Source organism: Synchiropus splendidus, chromosome 6 (genome assembly GCF_027744825.2).
Source record: "Synchiropus splendidus isolate RoL2022-P1 chromosome 6, RoL_Sspl_1.0, whole genome shotgun sequence".
In the NCBI taxonomy this organism is placed as follows: domain Eukaryota; kingdom Metazoa; phylum Chordata; class Actinopteri; order Syngnathiformes; family Callionymidae; genus Synchiropus; species Synchiropus splendidus.
Genome location: NC_071339.1, coordinates 19188971 through 19211908, shown reverse-complemented (window position 1 = coordinate 19211908; position 22938 = coordinate 19188971). Strand labels below are relative to the sequence as shown.

General features: G+C 40.1%; 1 protein-coding gene across 2 annotated transcripts in view; it reads right to left on the bottom strand.

Annotated features, from left to right (window-relative positions):
* Positions 1–20582, bottom strand: part of LOC128760406 (R3H domain-containing protein 2) — a 34192-nt gene extending 13610 nt beyond the window's left edge. For both annotated transcript variants that reach the window (XM_053867810.1, XM_053867811.1), the window contains exons 1-10: positions 20346–20582; positions 19979–20029; positions 3671–3768; positions 2792–2933; positions 2502–2725; positions 2301–2342; positions 2038–2124; positions 1837–1960; positions 684–762; positions 92–151 (exon numbers count right to left, since the gene is read on the bottom strand). In XM_053867810.1, the coding sequence (XP_053723785.1) occupies positions 92–151; positions 684–762; positions 1837–1960; positions 2038–2124; positions 2301–2342; positions 2502–2660 (551 nt within the window). In that variant the 5' untranslated portion in view covers positions 2661–2725; positions 2792–2933; positions 3671–3768; positions 19979–20029; positions 20346–20582. The remainder of the gene's footprint in view (positions 1–91; positions 152–683; positions 763–1836; positions 1961–2037; positions 2125–2300; positions 2343–2501; positions 2726–2791; positions 2934–3670; positions 3769–19978; positions 20030–20345) is intronic.
* Between the last annotated feature and the right edge of the window lie 2356 nt (positions 20583–22938).

Here is a 22938-nt window from a genome sequence, read left to right as displayed (position 1 = left end):
TATTTGTTGCACTCAGCCTCTCACATTTATACCTCAGTCTATACATGGACAGGAACTGGTGTTTAGCAGCTCCTGGAAGAATTTGACTTACTTGTCGTCATTAATGAACTCCAGGATATCTTGTTCTAGTTTGAGCAGCATCATTCGATCCCTGTATTCGCCAAAGAGGGTGTGGGGAGGTGGGCAGGGCACAAGGGGTTAAGATCGCAGACTTGATTGACAAAACAAGAGTTGACACTAACAGCATGTCAGTCCAAACCAGATTTGCGCATAAAAATTAAACTGGCTAGTGACTTATTGAATAAATGAATGATATCATTTTGTTTATTCAGTAAACATATGAAATTTTTAGCTCTTAACAAAATTGATTGATTTGAGACCACCTATTCAGTATAAAATTTATTAACATAATGCGCAATAATATCAATACGACAACAATAATAATAATTGAGTGAACGTAACCCAAATGGTCCTAAAAAGAATTAGAATAAACCCTGACTACAACAGTGAAGTGTAGAATTTTATTATCATGCTGATTGCCTTTTAATTTTTAGAAAAAATGTGTTGCTATTACATACAGTATAAAGCAGCTGAGAATAATTATTTAAATTTCAGAAGTCATAATGGTTACTGCAAGCTATGTGTAGGAAATAATACACAGATTGGAACATTTTAGGGGATACCTGGGATTGTTCTTCAGTGTATTGACCAGAAATTCATGAACATCGATGCCCGTAGAGTCAGTGTACTCTTGACTGGAGTCTAAAAGTAAATAAAAGTAGAAATCAATCAATAAATCAATAAAAAAAATGCAGAGTGCTTATCAGTAAATCCCACATATTCTTCTCCTGCCACAACCGGTTTCCCGTTGACTGGCATTAACCAGGTTCTAAATGCCATAATTTCCAGACGATAAGCTATTACCCTGGAGCATAAACAATGACACGTCTAATATATGGAGTTTTACCGGAAATGAGTTTTGTAACATCAGACCACTGAAATTAAATTTCAATAGCAACATTAGAGGGGCTGTGTGTCCTGTAACGATCCGAATGTTTATTATACTGCGCTGCGGAGCTCTTGTTTTGTGTGCTCAGTGGTCGCGCGAGTATGTAGTAGGTCCCTTTTTGCAGTCACCTATAGGTACATTTTGCAATACACACAAACTACCTGCATGTGTCGGTGACAGTGCACCTCGAATTAAATAAACTGTGGAAACACCAGCAGCTGATGCTGCTCTCCTTCCCCACTGCAAGCCAAACATCACAGTCCAACGCTCTGCTTCAGTTTTCATTTTTCTTCTTAAACTTAGTGGGTGAATCTTATATTCCAGTGTAATCCAAAGTCCGGGATTTACGGTAGATCATCCTCCAACCACATCTGCAGAACCTTGCATTTTCGTTTTTTCAGTCATATATTTTTTCTGTCCGTTCACCACAGCACACGCTCACAGTCACAGCACGTCGCATTACAAGCATCCAGTGTTGCGCCTGTCCATTCTACTATACATTCCATCAAAATCAGACTAATATGTTTAAATAATTTAAATAAAAATGTTCTCTTCCACCAAATTTACAAGATTTTTATTGCCTTCCGAGCATTGAAGATCATTATTTTTCCTGCCATTTCCGTCCTGAATTTTCAGAAAATCTATTTAATCACTTCTGATGCTTTTTAATGACACAGATCAAGTCTGGACATACGAGCCAGTGAAGCATAATACTACCTGAATATTGAACAAAATCAAACAAGCCAAGAGGAAGCAAAAACACAGGTTTTCAAATACAGAAGCAAAGCGGCAAACAAAAATTATGACGGTATCAAGATGTAACTCACCACGGGACAACATCTTCCGAGGAGTCTTGTCCTTCTTTTCTTTTTCTTCATTTTCATAATCGTCCTTTGAGGACTTTTCTTCTTCTTTGTCAGATGGACAGCTGATATGAAGCTGAATGATGTCCTGGGACAAAAAACAATTTTCATAATTTACTTATTCAACAACAGAAATAGTGCTGTTAAGGGCGAGTATGGAAATACCGAATCTGGTGGCCCATCAGTGGAGAATGGACCAGAAGACTCCTCACAGACAGCAAGGCCCCTGACCAGCTTCAGTTTCGCATTTGACTGCGACAAAACGAATGAGCGGATCATTAAAAACAACAAATCCACCATTGCAATACTTTACATACCAAGAGCAATGCTTGATGAACAATGAACAAAACCAGAATAGCAATAAAGAAGTACAGGGAATATGCCCTGCGGAATACAAATGTTCAGATTCTGACAAAATAAAAACTCACCTTGGCCCTTTTTCTGCCATGACTGTGATTTGGCACTCGTTTCTGCAGAGGATAATTTTCAATTTTTATTAGATCATTGATCACTTTTATTTTATAAATGATCATTGCTGAAATAATTGTATGATTGTTAAATTGAAAAAGCAGATTTAAAAGCAAATTCTGGGGTTCTTTTTCTTGCTAATGTTCGATCAGGACCCTCACCTGTGTATCCTGGGGGACACCATCCTCTGGCTCAAGGCCTTCTCCTGTTCCTTCCTTGTTACTTTGTGGTTGAGGGGAGGTCTTGCCTCGGCTGCAGGGCTCAATGAGCGGCCCATTCTCTCCCTCCAGCTGGATGTCTGTTGTCAGGCTCACTGACATCTTCTTAGGGGAGGGGGAGAGGGTGGGAGAAAGGGTGGGGGTTGGGTGTGAAGACCCAGGAGTGGCTGAGACAAAAGTAGCCAAGATTAGTTTAGACTGAGGCCAACAGGAAGTTTGTGTTGCATGCTTACCTCTCGGTGGTACCAAATGTACGCTGGACTGTACAGTGAGTTGGGATGGGGACCACGCACAGGAAGGAGCCGGCTAAGGTTGTGATCTTGGCTGTGCTGCAGCTGGTGGTGAGGTGCAGCCCATAGCAGATGCTTAATTTCTCTGCCAGGTGACAAAAAAGGATAGTTGCTTATGAGTGTGGGTCCAAGGAACTCATGTTTTTGATGTTATCAAGGAGAACACAAAACCTCAATATAATTCCATTGTCATAATAAATTGATTACATTTGTGACACAATTATTCACTTTCAAAAGGAATGTGGAAAGCGATTATTGTTTACTTTCAATTGAAAATATAATAAAAATAAAACAACCTGTTTTTGAACCCAAAACCTAAAAATGAAGAAATACACATGCAACACAAATCCTTGTTTTGCTGGAGAGCACAAAACATCTGCAGCGAAGGTTTGCAACAATTGTGACACGTCTATTAGGAGTTATTACCTAGCATTAGCGTCATACTGAACAAATCAATGTTTTGGGTGGAAATCTTTTGCAGAACCAGGAGAGCAGCTGCACCAAGTCACAAACAATGATCAAGATGTGACCGAAACAACTCAAACTAAATTTAGCAGCCTGAAGTTTGGTCTTCAAGACAATAATTAGATCACTGACTAGCTACAACGTGAATGACAAAAATACATGTTATTCAAACCCACAACACACCGAGTTTGTCTTGGGCTGATTTAAGACTGTGGTTGATGTCCATTTTCCATGTGCACAAATGTCATGAGTGCAGAATACTAATGATAAAGCAGTAAACCTCACCATCACCATTGCAGCTCCTTAAAATGGTGTGTAAGGAAACGTAGAGTTATATGCAGGGTGAAAACAGCATACCAAAATGCCAGTCAGCACCTCAGCAGTCCTCTGGGGCCCTTCGTTTTCATGCCTTGAGCCTCAGTGCAGCAGCATGGTCTGTACTTTAGTTAGTATCCCTGTACACAAGAGCAGAAAAGGAAGACACGAATGACGTCAGGTTTCCCACACACAGTGACTCATTGCGGCGGCTGCTGCTGCTTATAGCAGAGCTGAGGATAAAGCTGCTGAAAGCAGAGACCAAGCACAAACCCACAGCTTGAAATCAAGGACACTATGTCACTCTCCTTCCTCTGCAATTTATTCACCTTGAATTTCTCACCATGCCTACCTCATAACAACCACACCCTCTGAGAAAAGTGATTATTTGTTACAAAGTGTTCCAAAGCAGCTGCTCACGATTGCACCTCAAATTAACTTTTAATTGAGCTGTTGTTTCTAGAGTTGATGCATTGTTTGGTTTCTAAACATAGAATGGCATAGTAGTTCCTTATACAATCTCCTCAAGCACCATTGTGTGAACTACATGTAGTGAAACAAGACAAAATCAATAGACTCAACATTTGTCTTTTACTTGGTTATGCAACAAATTTAAAGCACCATTGTCAAAATACAAGAGAGAACACACAGAATCATGGAACAACTTAAAAAGATTGAACTTAAAAAGTACCTGTTTCAGGATTTCTGTTACATGTAAACAATCATGGAAAACCGCCACAGCATAAATGAGAGTTGCCATGCCTTCAGAATAATGGCTAATTTTTCTAACTTCCCTTTTAAAACTAAGGGAAAATATCGAAACAAGCGGAAAATAACGCCTCACATGTGGTGGACATGATTATGGTGGTTTTCTGCATGAATTTAATGGAACAATCACAAAAAAAACATAACTGCGTGCGGAATTAAAGTCACACAGATTGGAGAGAAATCATTTTCTCAGGATTAAAAATGCATTTTTATTGTCACCAATTCAATAAATGTCTAAACTCCCCCATCTGCTTCCTTCTTTCTCTGTCAAGAAGATTGCTGCTTAATTGCCGGTTTTTGGTGGGAGGGGGAGGGGTTACTCCAGCATGGTTAAAAAATCCTGGTGGAAATCCTGAGCATCTATTAGTACAGTGGTAATGACACCTACTCATGCATGTTCCGCAGAAATCTGAGATGAGTGGAAGACAATGAAAAGACTCGCAGCTTGGGGAAGACCTAGACGATGCAACAGCATCAGCATTATGCCGCATCATTAACCAGGACACCCACGTGCTCCAGATCTACTTTGCTCACACAAGCCTTCCATGCAGCAGAATAGAACTCGGACAAAATATTGAGGCATCAACATGGAGAATGGTCGTTTTTTTGCAAATTTCAACAGTCGTTGGAACAATACTGCATTCAAGACCAATAGGGAAACTACTATTTTAACATTTACATTTAAAAAGAACTGACATCATGACACTTGCAAGATTACATTGACGCCACAAAATAAATCCATCTTAATTTTACACATTGTTTTTATGTTCCCTAACACAAACTGATCCTTACTAGCTGTCACAAAGCTAAAAGGGCACGATGACCCAATACAGATACATAACAACCCTTACATCACCAACGTGACAACAGGCATCCAGAAGAGTTACACACTTGTAACACTGCCAATGCCAATAATTGAATGCCCCACAGAGCAACTAAGGAAAAAAAATGTGTAGTGAAAGAAGGCATCAGGCAAGAGTTGTATACATATATAAAGAACACATGGTGTAATCACCACAGACAGCCAACTAGTAGGAAAATAACATAATATTCTATGCTTAGCTATGATTATTTTTAGATTCCAACACAGTGGGTCAGACTAGGTCAGGGCCGAGACAACAGACGGGACAAGATGGAAACACGTGAAGCATTCTTATTCTGAACATAGAAGCTTGCAGGGTCATGGGTCATGTTATATGTCCATGTATCCACAGAATCAAGAACTGCCACCAAGTTGACACAAATGTACATCGTAAACCTCAGCAGATTCACACTGATGTGTCCGGAACAATCGCATCAGAAGTCCTTTATCAACGAGGTAGACAAGTCGTGAAGTAGAGTGAATTTACTACCACATGTAACATTTGAGATGCAAGCTGACACAAGCTGAAGCTTAATATTTGAATGAAATGCTTATTTTCTCAAAATAGAAGAATTAACAGAGCACATGTGACAGGTGACCCATGCCAGGGTGAGTTGAGGTTTATAGAAAAATCCTAGGCTGGGTCAAGTTGATGATTTATTTGTAATCATTTCGATCATGACTCAGGCGTCACGATTCAGGCTCCGTTTTTACATAACATTTTTGAGTACATGTTCCAAAGTGACCATCTAAACCAACATTGTCTGTCAATAATCACAGTGAACAAGACAAGCAACACAAAACGTCTTCCTTTTTTGGCATTTTCCCATCAGGAGTTGCCACAGCAAGTCAGTATCCACCAGTTTAGCCCATCATGCACATCCTCTCTAGTCACATATATTCTCTTCATGTCCTCCATCACTTCCATAACCCAAAATGGTTGTCTTTGTATCCTTCTTTTTCCTACAACACAATCTGTCATGTTTGTGATAATTCTGCAACACAACCTCAGTCATCAGAAGTCCCTTTTATGAATCATTTCACAAATTTCACAATGGCGAAGCATGTGAGAGTCAGAAATGACTCTCCATTTTCTCGGCAAAAGCTGAATGAAGAACTACTGAATGAAACCGAAGAAGAAAATGAAGCTGCAAACAAGAGTGAGCAGGCGCATACAAACCCACTGACGATAGTGGGAGACACCAGGCAGCCTGACCCAATTCATCTCCTCTGTATTCAGCCACGCACCTTGTCCGATTGACGTCAGAGAACCCATTCGACAGAAGGCAGCGAGGCTGTCTTTACTGAGTGCAGGCTGCTGTGTGTTCTCATGGTCAAGTGGTGAGAGCTCGATGTCTGCACATTTGTATATCTGCAGTGAATGCCATGTACGTATCAGTGTTTGTGTCAGAGAGGATTCCCCTTTGCAACGGTTGCACAATCACATCCAGGGAAGGGCTCGTGGCAGAGGAAGACATACTACAAACGCTTGAACAGGTAAAATACGACACATATAATTCATTATGATTATCTTCGGAATAATTCCCTTAAACCAAACTGGGTTGAAAGCAAATAATGGGAAGCTTTGACAAGAGTGACATAAGAAGGACAATTCAACATTAATGGGGACCCCCTTGCTGCCTGTCAAATGTTCCCATCACAGTACCTGTCTCACCTCTGCTGCATTTTGCTCTTTTTCTTCCTCCTTAATGTGTCTCCTTAAATTGTCAGGCCTAATGCTGACGCCATCCTCCTCCACCAAGCCTGCCCACTCAGTCCTGTGGGAAGAACTATGACTCATTCGCACAGCCACCCTCCCCACCCTACCTTCTTACCTACCAACATACCTTGCTATAAATTTCTTAAAATCAATCTTTATCAAGCAATGACAACAATTATTGCAGTCAGGTGAATTGGACAGTCAATAGGATAGCAATTAAACATGACAACTTGACATGAGAACATAGGAGCAGAAAATTAAAATAATGTATTGGTTAAAAATGGTAAAATTAAAAATGCCAAAATTAGTAAACAACAGAGGTAGAAGGAGAGGTAAATTAGGTTCACAGTCCAACTAGTGGCAAGTTTGAACTCTGAAACATAATGATGCCCCCCTTGCTTTTCCTCACATGCATGTGGAAATTATACCCTTAACACCGCTTCAATTGTGAAAATGCTTTATATCTTCATGTATATATATGATTTAATTCTCCTTCATTGTTCATTTTTCAGCACCATGGTAATTTGGGCCAGGTATTTACAGTCCAATGTTTAGCAGTGAAGGTAGAAACTAGGGATGTATCGACCCCATCCGGCATCTTAAAGTGGGATCAGGTATCGGTAAAAAAAAAAAAAGAAGGTCAATGTTTAGTGCTTAAGTAGACGTCACACACAGCGTCCATCATCATCACAACATGGCTGCAACTGAGATCAGATCAGATGTTTCAGCTGTTTGGAAACATTTTACCCTCTTTACCACCAATTTCCACCACATGCTGAGTGTATGTGTGTTGAGGGAAGTATTACATTGAGTGATCGATTATGAATAATAAAAAATGCATGATACAAGTTCAGTTACTAGAATACAATCATGCAAAACGCTGAACTAACAAGCTTGGATCACGTGTCAATGTACAATCCAATACAGATCCGCAGATGACCAAATAAAATCACCAGTGTCTTTAACTATGGATATCAGTGTTAAATGTTTTCTTGAATGAAATATGTGTTTAAAAATACAATCATACACAAAAAATCCTTCTGAATCTCCTCATGCTGCTTCGTCTGGGTTTGTGTTTCTCTCGCAGCAGTGATGAAGCAAGTCATAAATCAGCTCATCAGTGGGACAGACATGCAGATGGATTTTGTCAAAAATCAACTGGTGAGAGTCTATTGTGTGAAATATAAAATTATGCTATGACCAAAACTACAGTCATCCACACTTGAATGGCCAGGTGCCTTACTTTGGTGTCTCATGGTGGGATTTCCCTTTTGCTCTCAAAGTAAAAGCAAAGCAAACACTTTTGCCTTTTACTCAAAGCATGACCATTGTTATCCTACGGCAAGGAAAGGAGGTTAACGCTTAAAAAATGGTATGAGATCAGCAGATACCCAAAGACTAGGCATTGGTACCATAAAAGTTGGATCGGTACATCATTGTATCCAATCCATCCATCCATCAAATACAATTCATGGTCCAAACAATGTCATGCAACAGGTTTCGACTAATCATGGTTATTGTTCGAGCGTTGTAATGACAAATGGGTCCAGTTCAAAAAAATAATTTAACACATTTTACATTTCATTTATCAAACCATTACATAGACACAATCTGGTCAGGCTTGAATAGCTTAATCGACTTTTTGACATTGTAACATAGCACTTTAGCATATTTCTGGACTATTGTAGAAAGACAGGCGAGGTAAAATATAACACTAGATACAGCCTGTTAAAATAATTAGACATCTAACTGCAGATCATTATTCATGGAAGTCATTGCTTTCCTAAAAGCACAACACACAAACACATATAACAATTTAGCAGGGGAAACAATGTCAGAGATGACACAAAAGCTATTCATATTTTCATCTGGGCAAGCCAGACTTGGTAAACTGTTCTGTAGGTGTTTCCGTTAGTGCTCCTGCATTCACTCTAAACCTCTCTGTAAGGTATCAGGGAGGGCAACTGAAGGAGACATTAAACAGGAAAAAATAGAATGATGCACAAGTAACGGCTCCTCTCTTCCTGTCTAGTGAGACAGGAAGAGAGGAAAAACTTCTCAATGATGAAACTATCAGTTCTGTTAAGTGATTGGACTAGACCTCAACCAATGGGAGGTCCAGCTCCATGGCAACAAGCTCTGTCACCAAGAGAAAAGCAACCATATCCTTAACACCCCCATATTTTCTCTACTTTCCTTTCTTTCAGCCCTCTTCCTTACCCTTTTTTATGCAGTTCTCCCGATCAGGCATACACATCAACAGCAAATATGCAGACACAAAAAAGAAGGTGGTACATATTGTCACCTGAAAGCAGTTCACTTGCAACATCCACATATGATGACAACTGAAGCCTGCTGGAGTGCACACAACCTTGCCCGGTAAAGAGGACTAACAGACCGTTCAAATGGTTCACATTTATTCAAATTTGAACTGACTGCCCTCTAGTTTGTCTAACTCTGCAGCCAGTCACCCCAAAGAGCAAAGTAATGATAGGCTTTCAAATGGGGCACAACTATGAAAAGCAGATTTAAACCAATGCCTATAATTAGTTTAAATTAAGAAGCATCACTGTGAAAGTTTCAAAATCATTTTTGATCATTTCTCTGTTGTAGTGAAAATATGGATTTTCTTTTCAGTTTTTCACAATGAGAATGCATAATCAACGTGTGCAATCATCTTCCACTGACAATAAAGGCTTCCATTTCCAAATGACCAGAATCCAAGACTTGTTTTAAACTCCCTCCAGGTCTTATCTGACCTAACTAATTGAGACAGTTGCAGTTACTGCCTGCTTCCCCAAAGTCTTATCCTCGAGGGACAGAACTGTCAAGAGACAGAAACAGAATCCTGCACAGATTAGCTTCCACAATGAGAGTTTTAGAAACAAGCTTGTCAATACACAGCCATTTATTTCACCCCACTCATCTTCACGAGCTTGTCCTGATTTCCACTTATTGGTTTAGTTCCCAGCTTCAACTACAATCTGTAATATGTAACACATTCAAGGCATATTATCTGCAGTATAAATACACAGGATCTATCATTAGAATTGAAGAAGAAATGTTTAAAAAACCTAAATGCAATCTCAGTAGGACCGCAGGTAGAAAGTTCATGGGTACACAACAGACTTAAATATATATTAGTTTGTCATAAACAGTGAGCGGGTGTAGTTTTTACTTGTCTCTGATGTTTTAATTGATGCAGTTTGACGCTTAATTACAGTCTAAGCTATTGCCATTCAAGCGTAATGCACTTGCGAACCCTAATACCTGGGAAGTTTGTTTGCGGCTGGAACCAGCAAATGTTGGTCGCGAACCGTGACATTAATGGTGGGTGTGTCGTACTCTCATTTTACAAAATGAGAAGTCGAGGAAATACTGGAAATTATGTTAAATATATCCTTTGTTCGCACTGGCATGAGACAGGCACATGAACTCAGATGAGTCTGCAAAACAAATGGCCTACACACACGCATCTGTTTACGTACCAGATGTGATCTCTTCTCATCATCAAAAGTAATCGCATACTGATTGATGGATGAAAACAAGTTAAATAAAGTACCCAGTAAAGTACCAAACCTTTTCAGAATATCAAAGGGACGCCTCAGTGACGCTTTTTAGTGCCCTCGCACAGCCACTGATGTGAGAATCCCAAACAGCACTGTTTCCAGAACCAGAACCAAGTCGCTGTGAAAAGGCTATAAGAAGCTACACATATTAGCCCCTTCACAAACTACCACCTCGACATTGCATTATCATTCTTAGTATTGTCAATCCTTCATTATAATATAATCCAGACAAGGTTATCAAGGACAATACATACTGATGACAATACTGATGACAATCTGGCAATAGTCTTTTTTTTACATAAAATACTTCAATATAAGGGTTCTACGCAGCACTCCATCAGCATAGGGGCCCCCTTCAGATTATCTCCCTATTTTTTGCAAATTTTGAAGAATTCCTGATAATATTCACACTCCAAGTTCACGGAGTTTGGACACGTTTATCATACAGCATGAAGTCCTCAGATGGTAAAATAAAAGATTTTATTTTGCACACATGCTTGGTTTGCTTCAGTGTCAGATGGTGGCAAAGGGTTTCAAGTGGAAAATGCCGAATTTGTCTGATCATTTATTTTTGCATGTTTTGATCTTTTAAAAAAAGTTCAACTCAGGGATTGACAGTTCGAACAGCACATCACACTGATTAATTTGGACTGCACAACGACAGTTGATCTGGATTGAATCAAAATGGTGTTATTCTAGTCTATTTTAGTTAGTCAAACCATCTGACGCATGCATTTGTTAAGACAGTTAATATAGATACAACACCAGTGATTACCTACAGAGCCATTCGATGAGCGGATAGAAGGAAAAGCTTTCCTCAACCTGAAACAGTCCGTGAGGATGGTGTGCTATTTATAGCAATGGATTTTTTATTCAAGAGGGCTCTGCTGTTGTGCTTTCACGCTGCTGCGCTGCCTCAGTTTCACCCCTTTCTTCTCTCCTGTCTGTTCCCATAGATTTTATTCCACAAATTAAAGGGTATAAATCATGCACCACGTCGCTAAAAAGATAAGCCTGTAACGTAACTTCCATAATCACAATGTGGGACCACAATCTTGAAGTAGAGATGAGCAAAGCAGATAAACTCCATGGTCTCTTAGCAGAGGACTTCCCACATGCAGCTTTACGTAAGCTCTGAGGTTGTCCCTCTCTCCTGCACCCCTCCCGCTTTTTCAGAGCATGTCAGCGTTGCAGAGTGACGCCTACTTCCCCGCACTCTCCACCCCCATTAGACCACCTCCACCCTCCTCCGACGACAGAATACAGCGGAAGGGAATTCCTTGTTCCTCAGAACTGGCCTCACTGATCACATTAAGTGTGCAAATAAAGTGACAAAATACATCACAATTACCACTGGGTTCTGCCACAGACTTAACTGTACTACAGGCAACAATTTTCACAGTGCATTACAACATGATGTACTTAACCACGAAGAATTAAAAGAAAGATCATGATCACTCAGAGAGAAACTAACACACACAGGCAAGCATATCCAACCACGCTTACTGTGTTTTGAGTTCAGATCGCTGGCAAAGTCCAATCCTGAGGCTCAGAGAAGCACATATCCACATCTTGTTTAAAAACTGGAAAGAATATATAGGTCCCATTTCCTGCCAAGTTCAGTTTCAACAGCATTCATCTTCTTAACTCAGTTCCTTCACATCCTTGTCCATACAGCTCGATTCCTTTGCTGTCTGCAAGATCCAACAGTTTTGCAAAAACTATAAATCGTCACAAACTGTCGATTTTGAATGCTCTTTTTTCTGAATAAAACATCAGCAGAACAGCGGTATGTGAGCAGTGCATCCTTTCTGGTTGCTTTCTTTCCCTGCTGGTCCTGCAAAACGCACAACTAGTACTGCTCGCTTCTCCTCCTGCTTCTGGATTCTCGTGGGCTCTCTCTACCTTTAACACATCTCTTTGGCTCTCTCCCTCACTGAGTTACAATATCATTGCGGTGACAGGCAAACCAAGGCTTGTAAGAACACCTGCTGTGCAAAGAGCTGCTTAAATCAACAAGGATACTACTATAGGACACGCATAGTTGTATTTAGAATCAACATTTCATCTTGATTCAGTTGGATTGCAAGTCAAGTATTGAGAGGCACATAATAGAAATGTTTAGACCATCAAGAGTTTGTTTGATCTTTGGTTTTAAAAATGAGGGATTAGTCACTAGAACGTCTGGGGATGCCGAGACTCGTGAAAAAACATGAGTCCATGCAAGCCATGCTCTACAAGATTTCCACTCAATCAACAGCGGACAAAACAAAATGTGCACCTTTGCTAATGTGCCAGAATGTTACATTATGAATTGCTTCTCGTGAAAAGAAATTAATAGGCACTGTTGGTGCCTCTGAAACAGAAGTGTGCATCAACCTGCAAAAACCAAACATTAAACAGATGTATTGAATCAGGATTCATTGTAATAAATAATAACAAATCTTACATGCTGGTAGCACCTTAGGCACACACATATGCTGCTGCTGACAATTTATCACTCACATATGAGAATATTAAATCGGTTTTTAATAATAAATAAATTATGAAACATAGGTTGTTACGGAGAAGAAGTGGATATAAATAACCACAATACCTCATTAACTGTAGTGAACCCAAACCCCCACCAAGACATATTTGCATCTTCTCAACTCTTCTCACTACAAGTGGTGGCACAAATACATATGGGGAGTGACCAAAGTTCAACATCAAAGATTATCAACAGATAAATTAATGACAAAATGGCAACAGTCCACACAGTGTCTTGCAGTAAAAGCTACTTTCCAGGCAGCAAACTGTCTGGAAACTAAGTACTGGTCCATTTACAGATTGCTATCGTCAACACATATCGTCATACAGTAATGCGGTTCCAAAAACATTTGTACACACTCAGATAGAATTCGTGCCACGGAGATACGCTACCCATCAATAGCTCAGATGTGAAAGGGTCTGATTCCTATGTTTCTTTTTGATGCTAGGAACCAACAGAGTAAGATAGATCCTACATTGGATATAAACACCTGTGTTCCTAGCATGCAAATAAGAAAGTGGGAGGCAATATCTACACAACAAAAAAAGTATTTAAGGATGGCAGTAATCTCCATTTCAATTTTTGATCTAGAGAGGAATGTGTCACATTAAGCTCCTGAAATCTAGCGTGTGGCATCATTTTGGGCTATCAAAATGCTTGGCTAAATTGTTCAAGCATTGCATAACTAAGACCAAGTACCTCTGCAACACAGCAAATGCACCGGCTCGTATTGCGAGGCATGATCCGTAGAGCACAGACACGGAACCGTCAGCCGAGCACCGCCTTGCTTCACAGACAGCGGAGCCCGTAAGTTTTAACTGACGTTCTTTATGTGAAGATGCATTTTTATTTACTTACTTAAGCAGTGTGAGATATTCCTTTTGTGTTAACGGTTGCCATCATTCAATGTTATGTATAGATGAATGTAATAAATGTGAAAAGAGAAACTTTAATGCCTCCAATTGTCATTCTGTCTGCAAAGCTGATAGTTGATCATGATCAGAAATCACATCAGAAATGATTATGAATAAAATCATTTTGAAAAAAGCTATTTTAAATCGAACTGTGGCCCCCAAAATCAGAATCAAATTCACACCCCTACTGTGTAATACCCTACTTGTAGTGTCATCATAGTGGTTTCCATGAAAATGGTGTTTCTGCCTGAATATGATCAAATATACCATTTCTCAACGCCAAGCATTAAACGATGCCATTAAAATAGCATGGGGATGAAAATTCATGGTTCTATTTATTTAATTAAGCAGCAAGCCTTCATACATATTTCTCAATTTGTTTAAAAAATGTGAATACTGAAGATCAATGTGTACATACATTATATGCAAATATTTACAGTTGTTACTGATCAAATTGATGTAAAGGCTATATAAAGATTCGACATTTATTTTCGAGAATCTTCATGTGAAAAATGAAGAGCATAAGGCAGACGACAATCAGCTTTTTCCTGAAAGGAAATCAGGTAAGAATTGTTTTCTTGGGTAAATGTTTATGGTTTTAAATCTTAGTTCAAGTTAAAAGCCTGGCACGCACACGTAACTGCTGCAACCCCAAAACTTAAAACCAGGAAACAAGTCAAAACCCACAAATCAAGTTATAAAAACACATACATCTAAATAGTTAACATTCACTGCAAACTGTCACATTCAAAAATACTGATGTTAATAATCTTTCTCAGCCCATGACCACGCTCACCCATTTAAAGCGGCATCACTTCACAAGACGAATGCTCAACACCCATTATGACACAGGCGCACATCTGATCCACACTGACAGAAGCAGAGGCTGAGAGGAAGTTCATGAATAAGAACTCACACCTTATTTAATGTTTTAAGTTGTTTTCACGTCATTCAAATGATTTTTTAAGGGACTGAAGTGTTTTTGGACTAAGTTGTATTTTTCTTCTTGATCCAAAACCTTTCTTGGTGATCCAAACCATGATCTTGCAGATGTACATTTTTAGCACATCAGTGCATCAGAAAAATCTACATTGACTTCAATAGAGTAATTCACTAGTATGTTTTGGGAGAAAACCGGAGCGGCCACATCTTACACAAGCATGGGTTTAGCAAACAACTAACTGGTACTTGAAAGTACCCAGGATTGTTTCCATCTCCAGATGCCTAAAACTAGATTCTAACCTGTGACCTTTTGGTTTGTATCTGCACAAACACAACTCGAAACACGACAACAGATATCATATTTTCATTTTATTATACTGTTCCCTTAATTGGTTCCCCCATCAGTGACTGTGTCAGTACTGTAATATGCAGAGTATAAGATGCAACTTATTTTATGGATCGATTCCAGCGACTTAAACAACACTGCGGTTTATGTATGGCTAGTTACCGCCAACAGGCTTCATTCCACCAAGATACTGTGCCTCGTGACATAAGATCAGTTAATATCACCAACGTTACATTGACACCAAGCGCTCAGTGTTGTCATACAAGAAGCAAAAACAGAATACTGAACACAACGTCAATAAAACGTGATTTCATTGGTCTGATGTGACAAGGCCAAATAAATATATATATAGAGAGAAGAAGAGATGGTTTTCACCATCAGTCTCAATGCTGGGCCAAGTGATACGTGATAACAGTGATAAAGTGATAACAAAAAAAACGCAATACTTTGTAGGCCAACGGGAAACTTTGTTTACAACACCGTTGCCAACTCCCTGCGCTGTGCGTTTGTCAAAGTTTGTCTGTTAAACTTTGATCATGATGGAAACGTGCTCTTATTAAATGCAACGCTCCCATGACCGCTTCAGAAAAACACCGGTTTGCGATTTTAACAATGATGCGCCGTATAGCAGCTGCGAGACTTTCAAACATCACCTGACGCAATCACTCAACATTTTCACGGCAGTTTTGACTGGAAAGTTGAATAAACAAGCTCTGAATCAAAGCACCAGTACTGCTGTTCCGTATGTAATGCCACTCACGTTAGCAAAGCCAACGTCAAAGTAGCCCACATCTCTTCACCAATCAAGGCTTGATTTTGAGTTCGCAGAAGGTTTTTTAACAGTTGGTTTATCACGTTCACAACATGCTTTAACCAAATAATGAACCAAATCATGTGCAGTGCTGCTTCACGAGTGCCATGTAGTAGAGGCACTCATGCTAGCTTATGTATATTAAGGCAACAAATTAATTTCATCAAATTCTATCAGTCCGTGTTCTTGATTTAATCCCAGTCTAAAACTGTTTTCATTATCTTTCATGTTTCCCTCTCAGGTGCCAGGTCTGGTGTAGCAACAATAGCCAGCAGAAAACGCAAAAGGTGGAGCAGTTTCACGTCTTCCGAGTGCACAGACAAACGAGGATGCGTTCGTGAACGGGAAATACAAATTTTGAATTTGAACAAGTAAAAATGCGAGCTAATCCACTGTGTGTTGTAATAATATCAGCATTTGCCGTCAGTGTGGGCTGGACAATTACGGCAAAAATTATCATTGTGATTACTTTGATTCATATCATAATCAGATCATTCAAGCAATTATTCACGATTTAAGTCTACCGTGTCCGGCAACATGAACAATACAGCATGTATGTACAACAGTATGTTGTTATTTCTTCTTAACAAACAACTGTCGGTTTGCATCTAGGCTACCATTAACATAGTCATACCACTAACATATCTATCACCGCAACATAGCGGCGAAGCCGGCTTCAGCTGCCCAATTCTTCTCCGTTTGGTTCACCAAAACAAATGTGATTATCAGCACAGATGCAAACGGTTGCAAAAACGTTGGAGATGACATTTACAAAACGTCTCCAATACTCGATATGCAGGAAACAAAACAGCACGGGAGCCAATGACAAGTTGTCTTTACGCGTGACGTCATTAAGTGTAGTCCAATTCTTAGGGACATGAATCACTTCACTTCGTCGTCGGAGGGCACTTCATAGTGGAGGGCGCTCAAAACCAAGAGCTAAATGTTAAGTGCTAGTTTTAGGGCGAGAAATGGGGCACAGTTTAAAGGAAGACCAATTGACTTTGACATTGATTTTTATTTCACTGTTGGGTTCTGCAAGTTCTGCACATAAAGTGTTAAACAACACTGATATGTCAACTTGTCTTCCTATCTGTTGACATTTCTTTGCCCTACTATTTACGTTCAAAGAGAGTCTGAAGGGTACCCAAGACAATATTTCGATAATTGTCCATGTCATTCAAGCAACTACGGAGGAGTCTAATAAGTTAATTTACAGCCAAATGTAAACCATGGGATGCGTACTTTCAAGTAATTTCAGTGTTCACACTACATTAGAGCAAAGTTTGTTATGCTTCGTCATTTCGATAAGTCCCCTGTTGAAGTTTGTAAGGATATGACTGGACAAACAGGTTGACTACAAGATTGAGATGAAGGCCCTAATACCTTCTTAAACCTTCAGCTAAGTCAAGCTGCTGCTTCTTTATTTGTGCTGCCAGGTAACCTCTCTCACAATTCACTGGAGAAAGCAGTAAAAGGCTTACAAGGATGGAAGGAGAAAGAGGAGGAGTCAAGAGAGGATCAGTAGCCAAAGATACCGCAGATAAACTGTTAAGCACAGTGGACACCATAACTCAATGCCTTACTCAAACATTCTCAGATTACTTATTTCTGCACAGATGCAACTAAGAAAAACAATGGTCGTGCATTGAAGCATACCACATGTTTTAGTCCTTAAGGTTTCAGAAGCTAACCATGTTTTAATGAATGCTAATTCAATGGCAAAGACAACACAAACATAGTGGATTACCATGCTAAACACGAAACCATCCATAAAAATTTCCCTTTCAAGCCTTGAACACAATCATATGATCCCGACAAATTTCCGGTCTCTCTCCTTTTGAACTACCATGCAAGAACCCTCCAGCTTTACATTGATGACACTAAAGCAAGTCAAGCAGTCAGATCTAATCTGAGATCAGATTAAACCCATGGAACCAGTCAACTCCCTTCTACGATCATCAATAATTTAAAATCCAAGCAAAAGAAAAGACAAATGAGAAAATTGGGGAGTCAAGGTCTGCACATAAGTATATCAGAAAAGACCGCCAGCTTCTACAGTGGAACAGATTTGAAATCCAATGTATTGTGAAGCTAATAGAGGATCGAAAAAACAGAGAAAACAGAAGCAGGAGTGGTTAAGAGAAGAGAGAGACAGGAGCAGCAGCAATAGCACCACGCATGGCGCTCTGGCAGATAGCTATAAATAGCTTTTCAAATCTCCCTAGAAAAAGCCACTCTTCTGCTTCTGCAAACAGATTCAGAGACAGAAGCAGCTACGGATACCAGGTACAAAAATAAACCGAGAACCGTTTATTAGATAATAAGCACAACTAACCATTGCATTTGTGATGCTGCACAAAACCCAATTGTCATTAAGCAAAATTCGCAAAGAAATATTTGATCTAATGCAGAAGAATGATCCTGATAAGGCACATGTGATGAGGGTGTAGTTCATTGTGTTTTTTGAACACTAGGATATATACGTCAGCAGGGGTACAGCCATGCAATGGTTAGAAAGACGCTTGTTAGAAGAATGATCAAGTATAGTTTGACAGAGGAATATATCGACAGCCATGATACTCCATCTTTCTCAAGTTGACCATGGCAACAGCAGACTGTTGTTTCAATGAGTCACCTCTATCAAATCCCACCATAGAAAACGTTTGCTCTCTGTTGATCAATCTTTCAACACACTTCAAAAATTCAACAAAAAGCCATCTTGTCATCCAAAACAAATGAGTGTGCCGACAAACTCCTTGTCCAATCAGAATCCCAGCATGGCCACATCTTACCCGCTGAAATTCATATTTTGATTTTTCAGGCGCACATGTCGTTTTTCCCAGAGCAGATGTTAATCACAGCTCAGCCAGAAAGTGCTGTGATCCCAGCTTGTTTGACACAACGGTCATGGCATCTATTTTCAGCTCAGGTGTCAAAATGTAGAGCGAAGTGCCAATTCACAGACTAGCGTGCATCTCTGTTAAATTAGGTACTACAACATACAATGGAATCGATATTGCATTGCAACAAATAAAGGGCATGATGCCTAAAACTTGACGGAATCCTTGGGAGACTTTACATGTGTTTTGCATATCCTTGTTAAAACAAAGCTCATTCTGACAAAAATGCACAACTTAACCGGATTAAAAATCAAAACATGACTGCACACAAATACATTTTCTTAGCGCAGAGGTTGGCATTGACGGAACTACCTGCACTCTTCCAACCTCAGCTAGAAGCAGATCACACCAATTGAGCATGATCCCAGTTAAGTAAAACATGCTTTGCGCCAGTGATTAGATTACACCTCGATTGAGCCACAGTATGCTCAAGAGAGATATTCGTACAATTACAGCAGAAACTGCTGTCTTGAGCTGACCACGTTTTTCTTGGGTGACCCTATTGTGGACGGGTTTTAAGGATCGACATTTGAAGTGGTGGTCACTTCACTTTGGCTTGGCTTAACTGAATCACAACGGAGGTGACATTAGCATGAAAATACTTCGGGTTGTTGGTTTGCGTTTGAATGCTTCGTTCGTAAATGGGGGGTATCGTTCATCTAATATCAAAAAGTCTACTAGCTAAGAAACGCCAACTATAAATACTGGAAGCCAAAAGAGAATCAATAAAAGAGTTTTGGATTCAGGCGATGGTTCTTAACGGTGTTACAGCAACAAACACAACAGCAACAAAGAACTACTTACCACCCCCCACATGTATTGCCAAGTCAATCGAATCACTTTTGTCGTCGCTTAACTCGAACATCTATTTCAAACCCTCATCTAAGATTAGATTAGGACCCATCTCGACAGAGCCAGCTCGGACTTTAAAGATGGTGCTTTACATATTGACTGAACGATCATCTGAAGAAGGGTTTCAGCTCACCGTGTTGAGTCCGTCTGTCGAGGTCCTCGTTGGGAATCCTCCAGGTTGTCTCTGTGAGGAACAGATGGCAAGATGGTCACTGCAAAGACGGCACAGTTGACCGAAAATATTCCCCTGCCCACACGCTAACAATAGCTAGCGCACGGCATTAGCTCGCTGCTCCGGTGCGTATAATTAGCCTCCTAGGCTAACGCTAGCATACGAGCTAGCCCTTTATTTTCAGTAAGCACTACAGCGTTCACGCCACGTTTCGACAAAACCACTCGTCTTAGTGGGTTCTCGATTCGCGCGCCTATAAAGAATGGTAGGCGACGACTGTCAAGTCCCAGTTTATTCAGTTCCAACGGCGACTTTTCAAATGACTTACCCGTGCTAAACGCGATGGTGCTGCTAACTACGACCCCGACTGTCAAAGTAGCGCCGCGGTAGCAGCAGCAGCATGGACCGTGTCGCTCAGTAACAATATCCGGAGAGGAAGGAGAATACAACAAAGCGTGGACGAGATGTCATCGATTAAAAGGAGACAAATGAAAGAAAAAAGAAACAAAACGCCATTCCCCGTTTGGGCTCCGGCTTGTGAATGTGCGCGCGCGCGTGCGTGTGTGTGTACCAGCGTCACTGTGAGATACGTCAGCGACGTCACCCCTCAGGTTGGGAGTTTCGCATCATGGCTCGGTATCATGCAACATACAAACGGCAACAGCTACAAGGTGTCGACATGATCGGAGCACTGGTGGTTTCAGCTCACAATGAACACGTGCTGTCAATGTCGGAACAGTAAAATTCATGTCAATGGTTTGGATATTTCTCACCATCATTATCACATTTGAGAAATAAAATGTCTTTTTATTAAGGTCAACTTCAGTGTTTACTCACTTTATGGGTGACCAATCTGTCAGTTGCCTTTTAGTACAAGGAGGGAAGATGAAGGAGTGAGTGGATGGAACTGTTTTTCGAGGCTGCATTTTTGTTTCAGCCATCAAAACGTAAAGTACAAAGAGGATTCGTTCATTTCACGACTTGAAACCAGCAGAAAGAGTGACTCGAGAATAGGATGCAGTTTTGCCAACTCTCCACATGATGGCAGACAGGCACTGAAGTGGGGCTCAGATAACTTACAGTCAAGCCTCAACCCAATCCTCAACTGTTGGTTGGTTTGCTGTTCAAGGATCTTGATCAAGGAACGACTATCTCTTCATGCAGAGATGAACCAGCACAACCTATTGAACTCCACCTAAATCTGCAATGAGTGTATGCTGCTGTCAGGTTTATTTCATGACTTGGTTCATCTATTTGCTCACCCAAAACAGCTCCCCCATTTGATACGGTCTGAAAGTATTTATTCTCAGATGGTCACTCCTCTTGATGGTATGAATAGAGAAACAAAGACATACACATCACTTAGAATTCCTTGGTTAAAAAAAAAGTTTTGCCATTCTTTTGTCTTCACCTTGCATTTCCATTTTCTTCATTGCCTGGCTATCCTTTCTGCGACATGATAGTATTTTCTGTAAAGAAGCATGGAAGCATAGTACAAAATACCTGAAACAAAATGGTATCAAACTTAAACTTATGATGTAGATGTAAATGAACCTAATACAACTGCTATGCACCCGATGCCGTTTTCAGTGATGAGCAGGGTCAACATGGATGTCCTGGTTCTGAGACTTTTGAATCTGGGCCAGGACTAGCCTTGACAGTTCTTTGAGCTACGGTAAGTTGTTTGTTGAACAAGCTCTTTCCTTATCTACTGCATTTATCTGTCTCCACTTCTCCTTTGACATTTTCTGACAATTACAATCTGGGACCCCCTCAAAATTAGGTAAGGGAAAGGTGGTCATAATGTTATGGATTATTGATGTAGCAAAGATCACAGTGCTTCTATGAATAATGACCTTGTATTTATCGCTGTCCACATTGAGTTTCAATGACCGATGTTCAACAGCGTGATGATGTGATAGCAGCCTCGTACCTGGACTCAAACATTTGCACCAGATCAAAACAAGTATGTCATGAATTAAAATGAGACCAGTTAAACTTAATTTAAAGTTGCAATTACTTTTTTTTTTAACTTAAAACATTCTGATATGAGTGCATCTCCCGGTCCACAAAGCCTTGTCGCAAGAAGGCTGCATGTTCGACCGGTGGCCTTTCTCTCTCTCTCTTTCTCCCCATGTGCGGGTGGGTTTTCTCCAGGTTCTCTGGTATGTATGCATCTCTCAGTTTCCTAAGAAGTATGCTGAAACTGAATAGATTTTATAACTACATCAGTAGAATAAGGACACTTACCTGCACTCCCCTGTTTCCGGTTTCACTTGGTCAGGTGATGCGATAAGTCAAATGCGTGATGGGATGAAGGCATTCATTCTCCAACCCAGCTTCACTGACACAACTCAGGTACAGATAAATGCAACCATTTTTATTTACATACTTTCCGCAACGCAGCCAGTTTCTTGTTTTGTCCTCCATTTTTCATGGCCAACTTCCTCTAGGCTGACAATGAAAACTTCTCACACTGCCAACCACCAAGAAAATATAGTAGCCCTACCTCATGGAAGTAGTCAGATCTTCAAAAGGCCAACCCTGGGTCAAGTTTGCAGACTTTATGGTCCCTGAAGATCCATACAATACACTAACAAACACTAACAAAAATCAGCAGGACTTTCTTCCCTTCAGCTACTTTCATTCTTCGTCCAACATCACTCACCAGTAGCGACTCCATTGCTGGAAGCAATTTACCATTTATTTCACACAGAGTGGGTTTCAACACACTCGTGCAGTGCCAACATTGTAAAAACAAGACGTTATTTTGTGTGCAGTAAATATACTTTTGAGTCACAACAATATATTATTAAAACAAAAATGTTTGGTGACAGAGTAAGACCAGAACTTACAGTCGTTTTTTTTTTCCACTTTGTCATTCAACTCGGGCAGTTCTCATATTAACAGTTTAAATCACA